The sequence below is a fragment of the Callorhinus ursinus genome, unplaced genomic scaffold (assembly GCF_003265705.2).
Source record: "Callorhinus ursinus isolate GAN/ISIS: 27379988/994484 unplaced genomic scaffold, GSC_fseal_2.0 scaffold30, whole genome shotgun sequence".
Classification (NCBI taxonomy): domain Eukaryota; kingdom Metazoa; phylum Chordata; class Mammalia; order Carnivora; family Otariidae; genus Callorhinus; species Callorhinus ursinus.
The window spans coordinates 15,950,923-15,965,261 of record NW_027397092.1 but is presented as its reverse complement, the minus strand read 5'-3'; the positions used below and the strand labels follow the sequence as shown (position 1 = coordinate 15,965,261).

The 14,339-nt window shown below is 39.7% G+C and overlaps 1 protein-coding gene across 8 annotated transcripts in view; it reads left to right on the top strand.

Moving 5' to 3' along the window:
- The window catches only part of ACSL6 (acyl-CoA synthetase long chain family member 6), a 57,895-nt gene extending 49,874 nt beyond the window's left edge, over window positions 1-8,021 (top strand). For all 8 annotated transcript variants that reach the window (XM_025860986.2, XM_073878633.1, XM_025860987.2 and 5 more), the window contains one exon: window positions 7,554-8,021. In XM_025860986.2, the coding sequence (XP_025716771.1) occupies window positions 7,554-7,691 (138 nt within the window). In that variant the 3' untranslated portion in view covers window positions 7,692-8,021. The remainder of the gene's footprint in view (window positions 1-7,553) is intronic.
- The last annotated feature ends 6,318 nt before the right edge of the window (window positions 8,022-14,339 follow it).

Below are 14,339 nucleotides of genomic sequence, written 5' to 3'. Positions count from 1 at the left end.
AAAGAAATGAATTGAGCATTTGTCTAATTACAGTGGGCTTTGTTTTTACTTTATCTCTTCAGTCCTAAATTATTCACTCTGTGTTTATTATCTCTAAGCAACATTATGTGTTGCATTCAGTAATACCATTGAAAACTTAAAATACCATGTTTCTTCAGAATTATGAAAAGTTTTGTGCTTTAATGAGTTGGCATAAATTGAAATTTTTTAGGTATTTTAATCCAAGACAATATTTAAATGTTACAGTATTTCTAAACTAAAAAAAAAAAAACCTATGGAATCACTTTTCAGCGGCAAGAGTGTAGTTTCAGAAAGGAAGCTAATATTTACCATTTCCTCCCTTAACAAAAATTTTGCTTATTGGGGCACCTGGGTGGCTGAGTCAATCGAGAGGCCCAAGTTATGATCTCAGGGTCCTGGGATCAAGCCCTGAGCTCAGCAGGAGTCTGGTTGGGGATTCTCTCCCCCTTTCTCCCCCCCCCCCCACTCATGCGTGTGTGCATGCCTGCACACTCTCTCTCTCTCTGAAATAAAGGGATAAATCTTAAAAAAATTTTTTTTGCTTATTACAAATTGAAAAGCGAGTCTCACATTGTGTTAGGCCTAAAGGGAGAATAAAGATTTTCTTTCTTTTTTTTTTTTAAGATTTTATTTATTTATTTGAGAGAGAGAGAATGAGAGATAGAAAGCACGAGAGGGAAGAGGGTCAGAGGAAGAAGCAGACTCCCTGCTGAGCAGGGAGCCCGATGTGGGACTCGATCCCGGAACTCCAGGATCATGACCTGAGCCGAAAGCAGTTGCTTAACCAGCTGAGCCACCCAGGCGCCCCAAAGATTTTATTTTTATTATTTATTTATTTATTTATGAGACAGAGAGAGAGAGAGAGAGAGAGGCAGAGGGAGAAGCAGGCTCCCCACTGAGCAGGGAGCCCGATGCGGGACTCGATCCCAGGACTCTGGAATCATGACCTGAGCCGAAGGCAGACGCTTAACCATCTGAGCCACCCAGGCACCCACGAGAATAAAGATTTTCATTCCTTTTTTTCCCCCCACAAATCAACAGTTTGGTTTTATTAGAAAATATGTAATTATAGAAAATGAAAATTGGTTTTTACATTGGTTTACTTCTAAAAAAAAAAAATAGAAATTTGGGACCCATAGTTAAGGTCAGTATTAGTTAAAGAACTGGTTTGACACATATCCGCCCTCCCCCCCCATTTACTGACCGGACTTTTAGTCACTCAGGCAGTTTGTATAGGTATTTTCATGGAAGAATTCAAACAGACCCAGAGCTGTAGGTCAGACTGATGAGCTGGGCTCCATATGCCTTGGCTTCCTACAAGGCTGTATTTAGTGCCACTCCCTCTCCTCAAGCAGAGACTATTTGGTGGTGAGCCACAGTGAACTGCAGATGCCCCAGTCAGCCTTTAGGCTCGCTGTGAAATCTACCTGTTGGTTCAGTCCTTTGTTCCTAAGATCATTATGTTTTCTTCTGTAGTCTACCGAGCATCTAAATAGCGTTCCATAGCTCTCCCTATGAAATTCATCTTCCCTGTACTTTATCGTTGGTAACTACTGCATGTCACTGCTAGATTTTCAAAGGTGCTCACCCCAAGCCCCTGCACTGAACATACACTCTTGTCCCAGTTACACTGAGTGCTCTACAGGCTGTGAGGAGCTCAGATGAGCTGAAACCCAGGCAGCAGATATGATATCATGGCATTTGCTTCTCCTTTTACAATTATATTACTAATTTCATTTACAAAAGAAGATTGGCTAGATCACTTGCCCTTACCAAAAGTTTTTATGTGGTACCATTTCTATCAGAAGAGAGCTTTAGGAAAAAAAAAAGTTAAGGAAATTAGCACTGTCAGTTTTCAGCTTTTCATTTTATGACCGTAAACATGAGTTACTAAGTTAATTCACAGTATCTAAGATTAGGTTTGATTCAGATTGTGTTCCTGTTTTCTTTAAGCTAATTAGTTTTGTTGTCAAGTGGTGATTTCCAAATTTCTTTAAGCAGCAGAGCTTAGATGGCATCTTATCTGAAAAGTCGAGCTTGCCCCCGGCATCGGAGCGGGGCTGTGCCGGTGGGGTTGGGGCTGGAACCAGAGCCTCTCTCCCCCCGACCCCCCAACCCGACCACGTCACTTCATCCCTCCTCCACCCCACCTCCACACACCTCTGCTTCTCCCCAACCTCATCCCTTCCCCACCGTCTGTACCTGCCTCCACCGCCGCAGCACCCCCAGCAGTGACCCCTGCAGAACCCCTACTTCTCAGTGGGCTGTGTCTGAAAATGTCTCTCTTGGGACTGTTTCCAGTGACTTTTGGGTCCCCTGGAATAGTTTATGTTTAATAAAAACAAATTAAGAAAAAAAGCATATTCCAGAGGGTACAAAAAAAATGGCAGCCCTATTCCTTACCATATCCTTGCTTATTTGAATATCAAGAACACTGAAGGAGTTTTCAAGCAAAACATTTTTTACAAGAAACTTAACTAGTTTTGAAAATTTCACAATACCCCTTTTTAGCCAAGAACCTCAGATTTCCACCAATTTATATCAGATATCCAAGTAGAAATCCTTTGTGTGTGAAGTAAAGTTGAGGCAGCTAACTATAATGCCAGCTCTAGTTTTAGCCTAACGTTCCCTCCTCCCCTCTGCTCTACACACTCGAATCCTTAAATGCTGTCCTTTTTATAGCGAAAGTGAACCTTTCATTTGAACAAATGTCTAAGAGACAAAGTGAATCTGATTTATTAATGCTGTGCTCATTTGAAAACTTTCACATTTTTAAATTACAAGCATGGGTTTATGCCAGGATTTGTTAGAATTTTTCTCTGTGGATTTTTAGGAAGTTGGAAGTATAGCTGTTTTAGGAGTCTTCTTTGTATAATGAGTTTTCGATCTGAATAACGAAGAGTTTTCAGAGCAAGGAGTTCTTTGCCATCTCAAAAGGCCCACCCCGCAGGACACAAGACTGTTAACATCAGAGGTTTTGAAAACAATCACTGACCTACTGAACATTTTGCAACTATTTGCATACCCTGACTTTTTTTCCATTTTTTCTCATTGTGGTAATATACACATAACATAAAATTTACCATCTTAACCATTTTTAAGTGTACAATTAGATGTATTTGTAATGTTGTGCAGTCATCACCACCATCCATCCCATAACTCTTCTCATCTTGCAAACGTGAAACTCTGTCCCCATTAAACAATAAATCCCAACCACCCCCCACCCCCACCCCAGCCTCTGGCAACCACCATTTTACTCTCTGTCTCTGTGACTTTGATTACTCTAAGTGCTTCATATCAGTGTAATCATACTGTATTTATCTTTTTGTGACTGGCTTATTTCATTTAGCCTAACGTCCTCAAGTTTCATCCATGTTATAGCACGTGTCAGAACTTCCTTCCCTTTTAGAACAAGTAATATTCCACATTTTGCTTATCCGTCTGTCAGTGGACATTTGGATTGCTTCCATGTCTTGGCTACTGTGAACAATGCTGCTATGAACATGGATGTACAAGCGTCCTTTCCAGATCTTGCTTTCGGTTCTTTTGGGTATATACCCAGAAGTGCCATTGCTGGGTCCTATGGTAGTTCTATTTTTAATTCTTTGAGGAACTGCCATGCTGTTTTCCACAGTGACTGCATCATTTTACATTCCCATCAACAGTGCCCAAGGGTTCAAATTCCTCCACATCCTAACCAATGCTTGTTATTTTCTGTTTTGTTTTTTTTTGGGGGGGGGGTAATAGCCATCCTAATGGGCGTGAGGTGGTACATAAATTGATTTTTGAAATAAGTCATTTCCTGCTTGTGTCCACTGATTTTATGGACAGTTCTCATAGGACAGTAGCATCTGACAGAGTGATCGCTCATTCTTGTTCTCCTGGCTTTTGTAACCCACACTCCAGTTCCTTCCTACTCGCCAAGTCGCTCCTCTGTCTCAAACCCAGGCTGCTGCTCTGTCCTGCATACTGATACGAATATATCCAGTATTAACCACTTGGTTGTCTCGGAAGCATTTCAGACTTTAACACAAATACTTGGTCTTCCCTCCTCCAAAGAATCTTCCTCCTCCTTCAGTTTTTCTGTTCAAGCAGGAGCCTAGAGCTATTCCTATGATCTCTCGTTCTCTGCCACGTAAACCCCAAGCAAATTGTAGGTTGAATCCTTTCTATCCACCAAATCAAATCCATTTCTATCTCCAGAGCCAACTTTCATAGCCCAGGTCACCCTCAGTCTTGTCTCTTGGCTGGTCTTGCAGGTTCCACTTTAACCTCACTTCGGTCCATCCCTAGCACAGTAGTTTTTCCAAAGAGCCGTTCTGTCTCTCACCGCTTAAAAGCTGTTGAAAGAATCATGTCCAAACTCCCTGCTTTGGCCTATCAATCCTTTATCACTTGGCCCCGGTGTATCTCTCCAGCCCCATCGCTTTCTTCTCCACCTGTACCGTAGGCTTCAGCCTACACATGGAATGTCTCAAATGTGCTTTGGCACGTGGTACTTCTCCCTAGAGCACCCTCCTCTCCTTGGGCCATATAGGAGCCACTCCTCCTTCCCCTTGCTGTTTTCACTGGGCTACAGCTGACTTTCCTTCAGAGTCAACTCGGGCATCTCTCTTCAACGAACCCTCCCCAAGCCTTGGGTGGGTGCTGTCAGAAATGCATTCAGCTCTGACAGAAAAGCCGCAGTGTCTTAAACACTTGGGTGTGTTTTTGTGTTTTTTCTCACATAAGGATAGGCAGTCCAAGGAATATACAGGTCCTCAAAGGCCTAGCCTCTACCTGTCTTTCCACTCTCCATTCTTAGTATGTTGGCTTATCACAAGGTGGCCACTACAACTTTGGACATTGTCCATATTCAAGGAAGGAAAAAAAGGAGAGTGGGTGGAGATGGCTATGTCTGAACCTTTCATTATGAAGGCAAAAACTTCCCCTTCTCACTAGCCAAAAATAGACCTCATGACTGTCCCCTAGCTGCAGGGGTGGCTGGGAAATCAGGGAAGGTGACTGTCATGGTTGGCATGGAACATTTTGGCCCCAAACCGAATCCCAGCAAGGAAAAAGTCAGGAGTGGGTACTGGCAAAGCAACTGATTCTGCCTGAGAAAGGTGACCTTCTCTGTGCTTGTCCCTATAGTAGCAATATCATATTGTCACTACAAGGTCATATAGCAGCATCTCTCATTAGATCATAAATCCAGGTGGGCAGGGACTGTGTCTTGTTATTCTTTGTACCCCTAATGCCTGACACATACCTGATACAAAGGAGTTGCTCAATAAATATCAATTACACAAAACAACAGATGAATGTATATGTGTATTTAACATGTATATTTTGAATTAATTTTCCAAATGTCTATGACAGTTGACCACTGAACAACACAAGTTTGAAATGGAGGAGTCCACTTAGACATGACTTTTTTTTTCTTCCAATCAATATAGTATAGTACTGTAAATGTATTTTCTCTTCCTTATGATGTTCTTTTTTTCCTTATGATTTTCTTTCTAACATTTTCTTTTCTCTAGCTTACTTTATTGTAAGAATACAGTATATAATATGTATAACATGCAAAATATGTGTTAATCAACTATTTATGTTATCGGTAAAGCTTCCAGTTAATAGCAGGCTATTAGTAGGTAAGTTCAGGGGGGAGTCAAAAGTTACACACGATTTTTTTTTTTAAGATTTTATTTATTTATTTGACAGAGAGAGACACAGCGAGAGAGGGGACACAAGCAGGGGGAGTGGGAGAGGGAGAAGCGGGCTCCCCGCTGGATCCCAGGACCCTGGGATCATGACCTGAGCCAAAGGCAGACGCTTAGTGACTGAGCCACCCGGGTGCCCCTACACACGAATTTTCAATTGCTCCCCTAACCCCGTTGTTGTTCAAGGGTCAACTGTACATACCTAGGGAGTAGTTAGGATTTGGGGCACTTCTTACTGGTGCTACCTGGGCTTTTCTGCCAGAAGATTCTGAGAAAAGGTTTGTTGTTTCAGTTTCAAAATTGCATTTTGGACTTTGAATAATATGCGTGTAAGGACAAATGACATGAATGTTTAGCAAATGGTATTTGTAGTCACACTGTGTCTCTGTGCCTCAGGTCTGTGAGAGTTTTATTTTTCAGAAGTGTAATAAAAAATTGTTACTAAAAAGTCTATTGCGGCAATTCCTAACTCTGTTTGCTATTTAATGATTTGGGTCTATTATCTCAATAAAATCATTTGATTTAGACCCAGCTGTCAGTCAGGACACAATTTCTTGGAAGCAGTATCACTCAAAGATTAAACTCAAACCCAGATCATAAACTTCTCGTGGGATTGTCAGTGACCCTTTCAGATGGAGCCCCACGTGGGAGGAACCTGCCCAGGCCCTCCTAGTTAATTCATCTATCTCTGGTTCTCATTTCAGCATTTTGTAGAGGTACTTTGCATGAGGGGGCCTAGGATCTGTCTCATAGAAATAGGAAGTGTGAAACAGTACACCTGATCCCTCCATGCCTCCTCCCAGTAGATGTGGTAAAAGCCATGGCAGGACTTTTTTTTTTTTTTTTAATGTAGACTTATCATGTTCCCCCAAGACTTTATGTTCCTCCTATGTGTCCATCCAAATTAGAAACCCGGGAGTCCTGGAGGCTGCCTCCCTCTTTACTACTGAATGGTTCTTAGAACTGCTTACTTGTGTCTGTCTCTGCCACTGCTCTAAGTGTAGGTAGGTCCTTATCTCGTCTCCCATGGATTGGCCAGATCCTTCCAATTGGTTTTCCTGTTTCTTATCTTAATGTTCTCAAAAAAAGTTTTCACATTTCTCTTGGACAGATCTTTCTAAAATGTGTATTCAGCCATGTCACTGCCCTGGATAAGAACTTCCACAGCCTTCCTACTGACTCCAGCCTGAAGTTGGAGCTCCTCTATCAATGGTCACATCGACCACTTTGGCTCCATCCCTGACCCCATTTCCCTCCTACTTCATGTAACTACAACCAGAAACCCCTTGGATTTCCTTTCTCACTGCCATAGCTTTGTTCTTGGGGTTGCCTTCACCTAGAATGCCCTCCACCACCCACCTCTCCTCCTTTGCTGGTTAACTCTTACTCGTTCTTTAACACTCACCTAATTTGGGAAGGCTTCCCCCCCGCTCCTCCTTCTCCCCTACCATAACTGCATTCAGCACCTGTCACTCTGTGTGGACCACACTGGCTGACAATCGCTCTATGTCTGCTCTGCTGGATGCCAGTGGGCACCCCCTGTAGGCAAGGGCACTCATGATTCTTCTCTGCGTCCTCAGTGCCTGGCACAGAATAAGCAGCCAGTTCATTTCTGTTGATTGGCTAAATGAAGAAATAGGAAGGGGAAAAGGTGGCTTGCAGACATGTTAAATAGGCTGAAATGTTTATTAACATAATTTTGACTTTTAAATGAGCATAGTGTTTCTGTATCAATATATCTATTCTTATATGCCTGTTTACTTTTATCGTGTGTGCTATAAATGCTATGTTATATTCCTGATAAAGACGTATTCTGCATTTGGTTTTTAGGTTAAAGCCATTCACATCCACTCTGACATGTTCTCAGTTCAGAATGGCTTGCTGACACCAACACTAAAGGCTAAGAGACCTGAGCTGAGAGAGTACTTCAAAAAACAAATAGAAGAGCTTTACTCAATCTCCATGTGAAGTTCAAGGAAAGTTCTTCTCAGTATAATGGACTGTGTAGCAATACTATAGTTACTCTTGAAAGTAATGAATCAGAATGATGCAGCCGAAAATGAATAAGCACGTGACCTTATGATTGAGCCTTTTCCTGTCCCAAGAGGTCTTTAACAATATTTTCTCTATCATCACTGAGTACACTTTATTTTTATTAAAATGATATTGTAACAAGCTGCTAAAAATATCACAGATGGCAATGTAAAAGACTTTTCTCAAGGACTGTGTACCACTAAAAGTAATATATTCTCAATGTTCACAGAACTCCTATTAAACATAAAGGAAAAACATAACTGATATACTGTACTTAATTATTTGTGGAATAGTAACCAGATATAGCAAATATCTAGGCAATGTGGACTACCTCATTCAATAACTGATTGTCAAAATCACAGTTAAATCAGACTTAAAAAATTAAAACTATGTGTACAGAATCATGCTAAAACAAGACATAATGCACATTCTGCGTAAGTTCAGAGTCTTTATACATGACAATTTTTACTGATGTGAAGAAGTTTTCCCTCTCATTTTTACTTTTATTCATGAAAAATGCAAGTTCGGATATTCCTGAAACAAATGTTATATTTATATAACATTTTACAAAGATCTCTCAATATATTTTCTCATTTATTAAACTCATTAAAATATTCAGGAACTATCTAGAAAAAAAATGTACAGCGACTTCAAGGATAATATGTGTATATCCATGGACTTCTTACACATGAATTCTAAAAGATGTCTGTTGGGCACAATGAATGGACCTTTGGGGAAGACTTGGGAAAAGAAACCCAGAATTATTTCTCAGGATAGGTAGCGATTAATGTACCTATGTTCCTTGCTGGGTTCTTCAGGCCTTCCATTCTCAATATGTCCATGCCAGGCCTGGGAACCCCAGTATGGCTATAATCCTGAACAAGGGGAGGAGGGAATGTTATTTCCAAAGAAAATAGGTTTTCTACAACTTAATTTTGAAGAACCTCTTCAAAATACCCCTAGAAGACTTTTTAAGTCCATCATAGCTAAATATCTCATAGGGCATAATTCCATTCATAAAATCTTTACATGCTTCTAAGCTTAACCATGGAAACCTCCTTTCTTGCATTATGTGTTTAGATACTTCTTGCACCTGAGTGCCGACAATCACATATAATTAAAGCCAGCATGGACAGCAGTTAAGTTCCAAGCTACAGACTGTGCATCTGCAGAAGGAACCGTCCCTAGGCAAGTGTTATCTTCTGTAGAGACAGGACTCTGCAAAGCAGACATGGGGATAGTGCTCACAGTCCCGAAGTTCCTCTCTGCTGGAGCAACTCCAAGCTGTAAATAAATGCTATTGGTTTAAAAAAAAAAATGCATTATCACACAGGCCTACTGGATGAATGTGCATCAGTGATTATACACTTATATTTCAGTCTTGGCAAAAGTGGATCACACCTTCATTTGATGCATTTATCCAATTTTTACATATTCTTTTGGTATATTCTTTCTGCAGACCCTCTACTTATAAATCTGACTTTTAGCATATATGCTAGTTCAATGCATATTAACTTTTAAAGGCAGTTCTGAAAAAACAAATTCTAAAAATGTCCAAGGCCACATCTATATAGCATTAATTTTTTATATTTAATGTGTGTGACTAATTAAAAGAGAAAATCATTACCTGAATTAGATATTCATACTATTTTAAATAAGGCGAGTAGTCGCTTCACATCCGAAGAAAATGAAGCCGCTTCCCGTTGTCTTTCCACTCAACCAAAATTTCATAGTTGTCTTTTGTTTCCAAAAGGATTTTGGACAAATGTAACATAAGCAAATAATTTAAAACTTATATTGATTCTATTTATACCTCACTATAGTTAGATATGATTGATTATGGACAGCTTAAACATTTCTTCTTTTTCTCACTTTAAAGATCTTCATGTGTCTTCTGGCCTTCCTGATCTGTGTGAAAAGTATCACACTTGGGCCAATAAATAGGTTACAGCAGATGTGCTGAGAAAAGTAAACAGTTGGCGCTAAATATACTGTAGGTACATTTATCTATTCCTCTGTTTAAGTCTGCTGAATTTCTTAATAAAGGAGAAATAAAACAATATGTGTTAATAGAAAAAATCTCTCTCTTGCTTCAGATTTCCCAACTTCATTTTGGGGGAAAAATTTTGTATTTCTCTAACGAATATGGAAAAAGGCTATGTACTTAGGGCGTTCACATTTATAGTGGACATCAGATCTGATATAAATCTAGAGGTATAACAGAGATCAGTTACAGAAAACATGTTCCTAAATGTTTGGACTTTTATCTGTTTTTCATTCAAATGTAAATTAGTAATGTAATTAGTAATATAAATTAGTAATTTTCACATTTTGCAAACTAATCCTGTGTATATTTTAAAATAAGATACACACCAATTTTTTTTCCTTTTGCCACGAAAGATATCTTTATATTGTATTGTAATTCCCCTCCAGGCGAGAGAGAAACTGAGGTGTGGCGTGGAGGCCTGGTTCCACATTTAGGAACTCACAAACTCACAAGTCTAGGAAATAAACATACATGTTTCCCTCATATGTGCAAGTCAAACTTTCATTCTAAGTAAAACTGCTAGCATGAGAAAAAATAGGACTTTCCATTGCAATTTTTATAGTCAGGTAATGTTTCAGCAACTTGAAAGCAGCACTTAATTTGGTTGCATTACCCATCAATGAACTGGTCATCTTTTATTTTTTCTGCAGTAAAGAAAATGAATTATTCTTTATTTTCCAAATGCATAAAGCACAAAGGTGATATAGTTATTTCGAATACAAAATACTATGAAATGAATGTAAACAATGGAAAAATGTATTTTTTGCATGAAAACAGACTACTTACGAACTTGCTTCATATCTCAGGAAAAACAGAATGAATAATCATATATAAAATTGATAACATATGTTGAATTAAGTTGCTATATTTTCTTGCCTGTTTTTATTTTAAGGAAGCATAAACATGAAAAGGAAAACAATCCTGATAGTCTGAATTTTTTCTCAAGTATGCAAACAGTCCTTTCTATGATTCTACAATTAACTGCAGTAAGAATGGGATTAGCATTTAAGCGAGGACAAAGCCCTAAAGGAGGAACTCTTGACTTAGAACAATGAATGGTCCTAACCCAGAGGCAATAGATAAATACCTGGAATACAAGCATTTCTAAACCTTGTCCCAAACTGAAAAGGTTTTATTGAGGTGACAGTGGCTTTTAGACATTCATTTGATTGATTAATTTTTCTTGTTAAGTCATTGCAACAATTGCATGGGGCACGGGGAAATGGATATTTTTTGAAGAATTGCTTATTCTCCTTTCAATTTTTAAAAATTGAGGAGATTAAAAATTACCTTTTAAATATGCATAAAAGTATCTTAACTGTAATTATATTTTTAGTTGCTTTGTTATAATAGCATGCCTATGAAATATAAAATGCATTTATGAAAACTTTTGTAAAAAAATAAAGATTTTTCATTTCTCAAAGTTGCTTATAATTACTATTTTATATATTTATATAGCATAATCCCCCTGATGTTAGCATATTAATAGTCATTGATAATCATAAACATTATATCAAGCTTTGTCACACTAGTCAGCATACTCTGCATTCTCTTTAAGGATCCTCAAACTCCAGAGATTTACAGTCCCCACCCAGAGACTCTCCTTTGCTCTGCACATTTCCTTTTACCAAATGTGTCCTGAATTTAAGTCATTTTTATACTTTTGAAAGAACAAATAACTGTATTCAAATTTTCCATTGTGATGCCCCTTAAACAGTATTTCTATAATGTCTTTTACCCACATACAAGCTAATGGTTACACTTTCTTAAAATGGTATATTCTGCCATGGCTCAGTTATGCAGACAGCCTTCTCTATAGATTTGCTATTGTCCGCCCCTCTGTTCTCACAGCTGTTAGTAGAGTTGGGGCCATTCTCATCTCTTGTCTGGAATATTACCGTTCTTTCTTAATTAGTCTTCCTGTTTCCACCCCAGCTTCTTTAAATTTCACCATCCACCTTTCAGTCAGTGTGGTCTTTCTAAATTGAAAATCTGGTCATGCCACTCTCCTGATTAACATTCCTTCGAAGACTTCCCACAGTTTCCAGGATGAAGTTCTGACTCCCTGGTTCAGCACACAAGGCCTAGCATCTCTTCTCTTGTCCCTCCCCCTTGGAGACTTGGCTCCGGTCATTCCAATCATACCAACCACTTTATGCAGTGTCCTAAAAGCATCATGCTTTTCTGCGCCTCCACGTGGCACATATAGTCCCCTTTTCACAGAATGCCATAACCTTTAATCCCCCTGCTAACTTCCACTGTGCAGCTCTTAAAACAGCTCAACTATCCTTTTATCTTAGAAGATTCCCTCTGCCCCACTCCCACTCACACATGAGTTGCTTGAGGTTGTAGCCCCAGTGCGGAAGGTCTGGTCCATAGCGGATGCTCGAGAAATATCCATTTAGGGGCACGTGGGTGGCTCAGTTGGCTAAGCGTCTGCCTTCGGCTCAGGTCATGATCCCAGGGTCCTGGGATGGAGCCCCACATCGAGCTCCATACTCAGCTGGGAGTCAGCTTCTCCCTCTCTTCCCTGCTTGTGCTCTCTCTCGCGCTCTCTGTCTCTCTCTCTGTCTGAAATAAATAAAATCTTTTTAAAAATATAAAAAAATAAAAAATAAATATCCATTTAATGAAAAATCCCCTTGGTTCTTTTTTATGCATTCATGCATAATGTTCATATGCATTAAGATTGCAATACCTGCAGATACGTTTCATCTATCACTGGGGTTTTTTTCCTTCTTGTCAAGTAAGGAAAAATAAAAACAAACTGGTTTTCAGTTGCACCTCGGAACCTATGGATAGAACCACAAACAAAACTGCTCAGTGGGTCAGTCACTCCATAAAAAGGCATACAGAAAGATTTCCTCTGGGCTCTGGGGAATCCTAAAGCCACAAACAGGCTTTGAAAATATTAAAAAAAAATTTCTTCTGAAATCTCTTCAAAATTTGGAATTTGTTTTCCCATGGAAGTTCGCAACTCCATAACTGCTCCAAACCTAGTCAAACCCATCACATGGCTGAACTGAAGCAGTGATAACAGAATTCTGAGTCTAGATATGGAAGGAGTGCAAAGGGAGATGGGAGAAGTTCAGTTTAATACTCATGGATGAATGCTTGCACTGGCATTTGTGTATTTGGGGACAGAATGGGGGGAGACAGAGAGATAATTGAATTGAGATGTGTCCACCCCACCTCATCCTTTTGTATGGTTCACATCTCCTTCCCTTTTATAGCCTGGTTCTGGGTGAAGCTTTAAACAGACCAAGTCTGTTTGTAGTCTCTTTCATCCCCTTGCTACCAAGGGCTTTGAACTCCTTTCCTTGCTCCCCCTACCCCCTGCCCAACCATGTGTTAGGAGGAACGGGGTCACGACAAACACACTAGCCAAATGCCAGCAGACTCGTGCCACCTATGCCTATCACCTGTCATAATGAACCTCACTAGGCTGCAGTTTCCTCAGCTGCAAAATGAGGAGGCAACTAGACTATCTCCAAGGACCTCTTTTGGCTCAAGAAATCATTCCAAAGTTTTTCCAGTTTTGAAACCCTATGTAGTAACTCCCATAAATCTTTACTTGATGGCATTTCTACTGGCAGAGCAGTAGAGGAGACAGACCTCTATAGGGCCACCAAAGTAGAGATCAGCTTTTGCTTTAAGCTGCTTTCCTTTTTCATTGTTTCTTCCATTTCTAGGTGTAGGGCATGGAAGGACCCAGACCTCCTACAGGTCATTTACGAACTCCCAAGTTTTTTCACAACAGCCCCCAAAGGGAGAGAGGAGAGCCTGCAGACCTGACTTGTATACTAGAGACTGCCTGTCAGCATATTATGGATATACCTAAAGAAAGGAGGTTGAAATAGGATCATTGCTTTGTATTGCAACAACACAATGAGATCCCAGACTGAAGGACCATTTCTAACACACCTCTGTATCCCCGGAACCTACCACAATGTCTAACACAGACTAAGGTGCTGAGTAAGTATTGATTCAGGTACTCAAAGCACTGTGTCTAATTAGGTAAGAATACCCTCCTTCTGTTCTTTACAAAGATAAGTTTTAATGATTACTTATACATTGAATCAACTGTCGTGACTTTCTATGAGGCTATTCTAAATTTTAAAAAATTTAGAGTGATTTCATTGTGAAAATATTGTGGCTGTATGTGTGCTATAGTCACACATACAATATTGGAGCATCACAAAAAAAGCCTTTTGAGTTTTTGTAATTTTATCTCTACAGATGCATTTTTTAATGTTGTGAAATTTTTTTTTTTTTAAATAGGAAGATGGTTATTATGTGCACAGTATGTTTATCAGATGCAGCCAGATGGTTCAACCAGTGTATGGAGAGAGGGAGGTCATTCCTACGTTCCTGCACTGATGCAGAGCAAGCGAACTGAGCCCCAAGACGGTAGGAGGTAAGAAATTGTCTACCTTGACCATAAGGCTGCCCAGATGTCCACGAGATAGCTCCTGGGCAGGGGCTAAGGGATTCCACTATCCTTAAGAAGAAATATCCTGAAACCAAGATCTTCG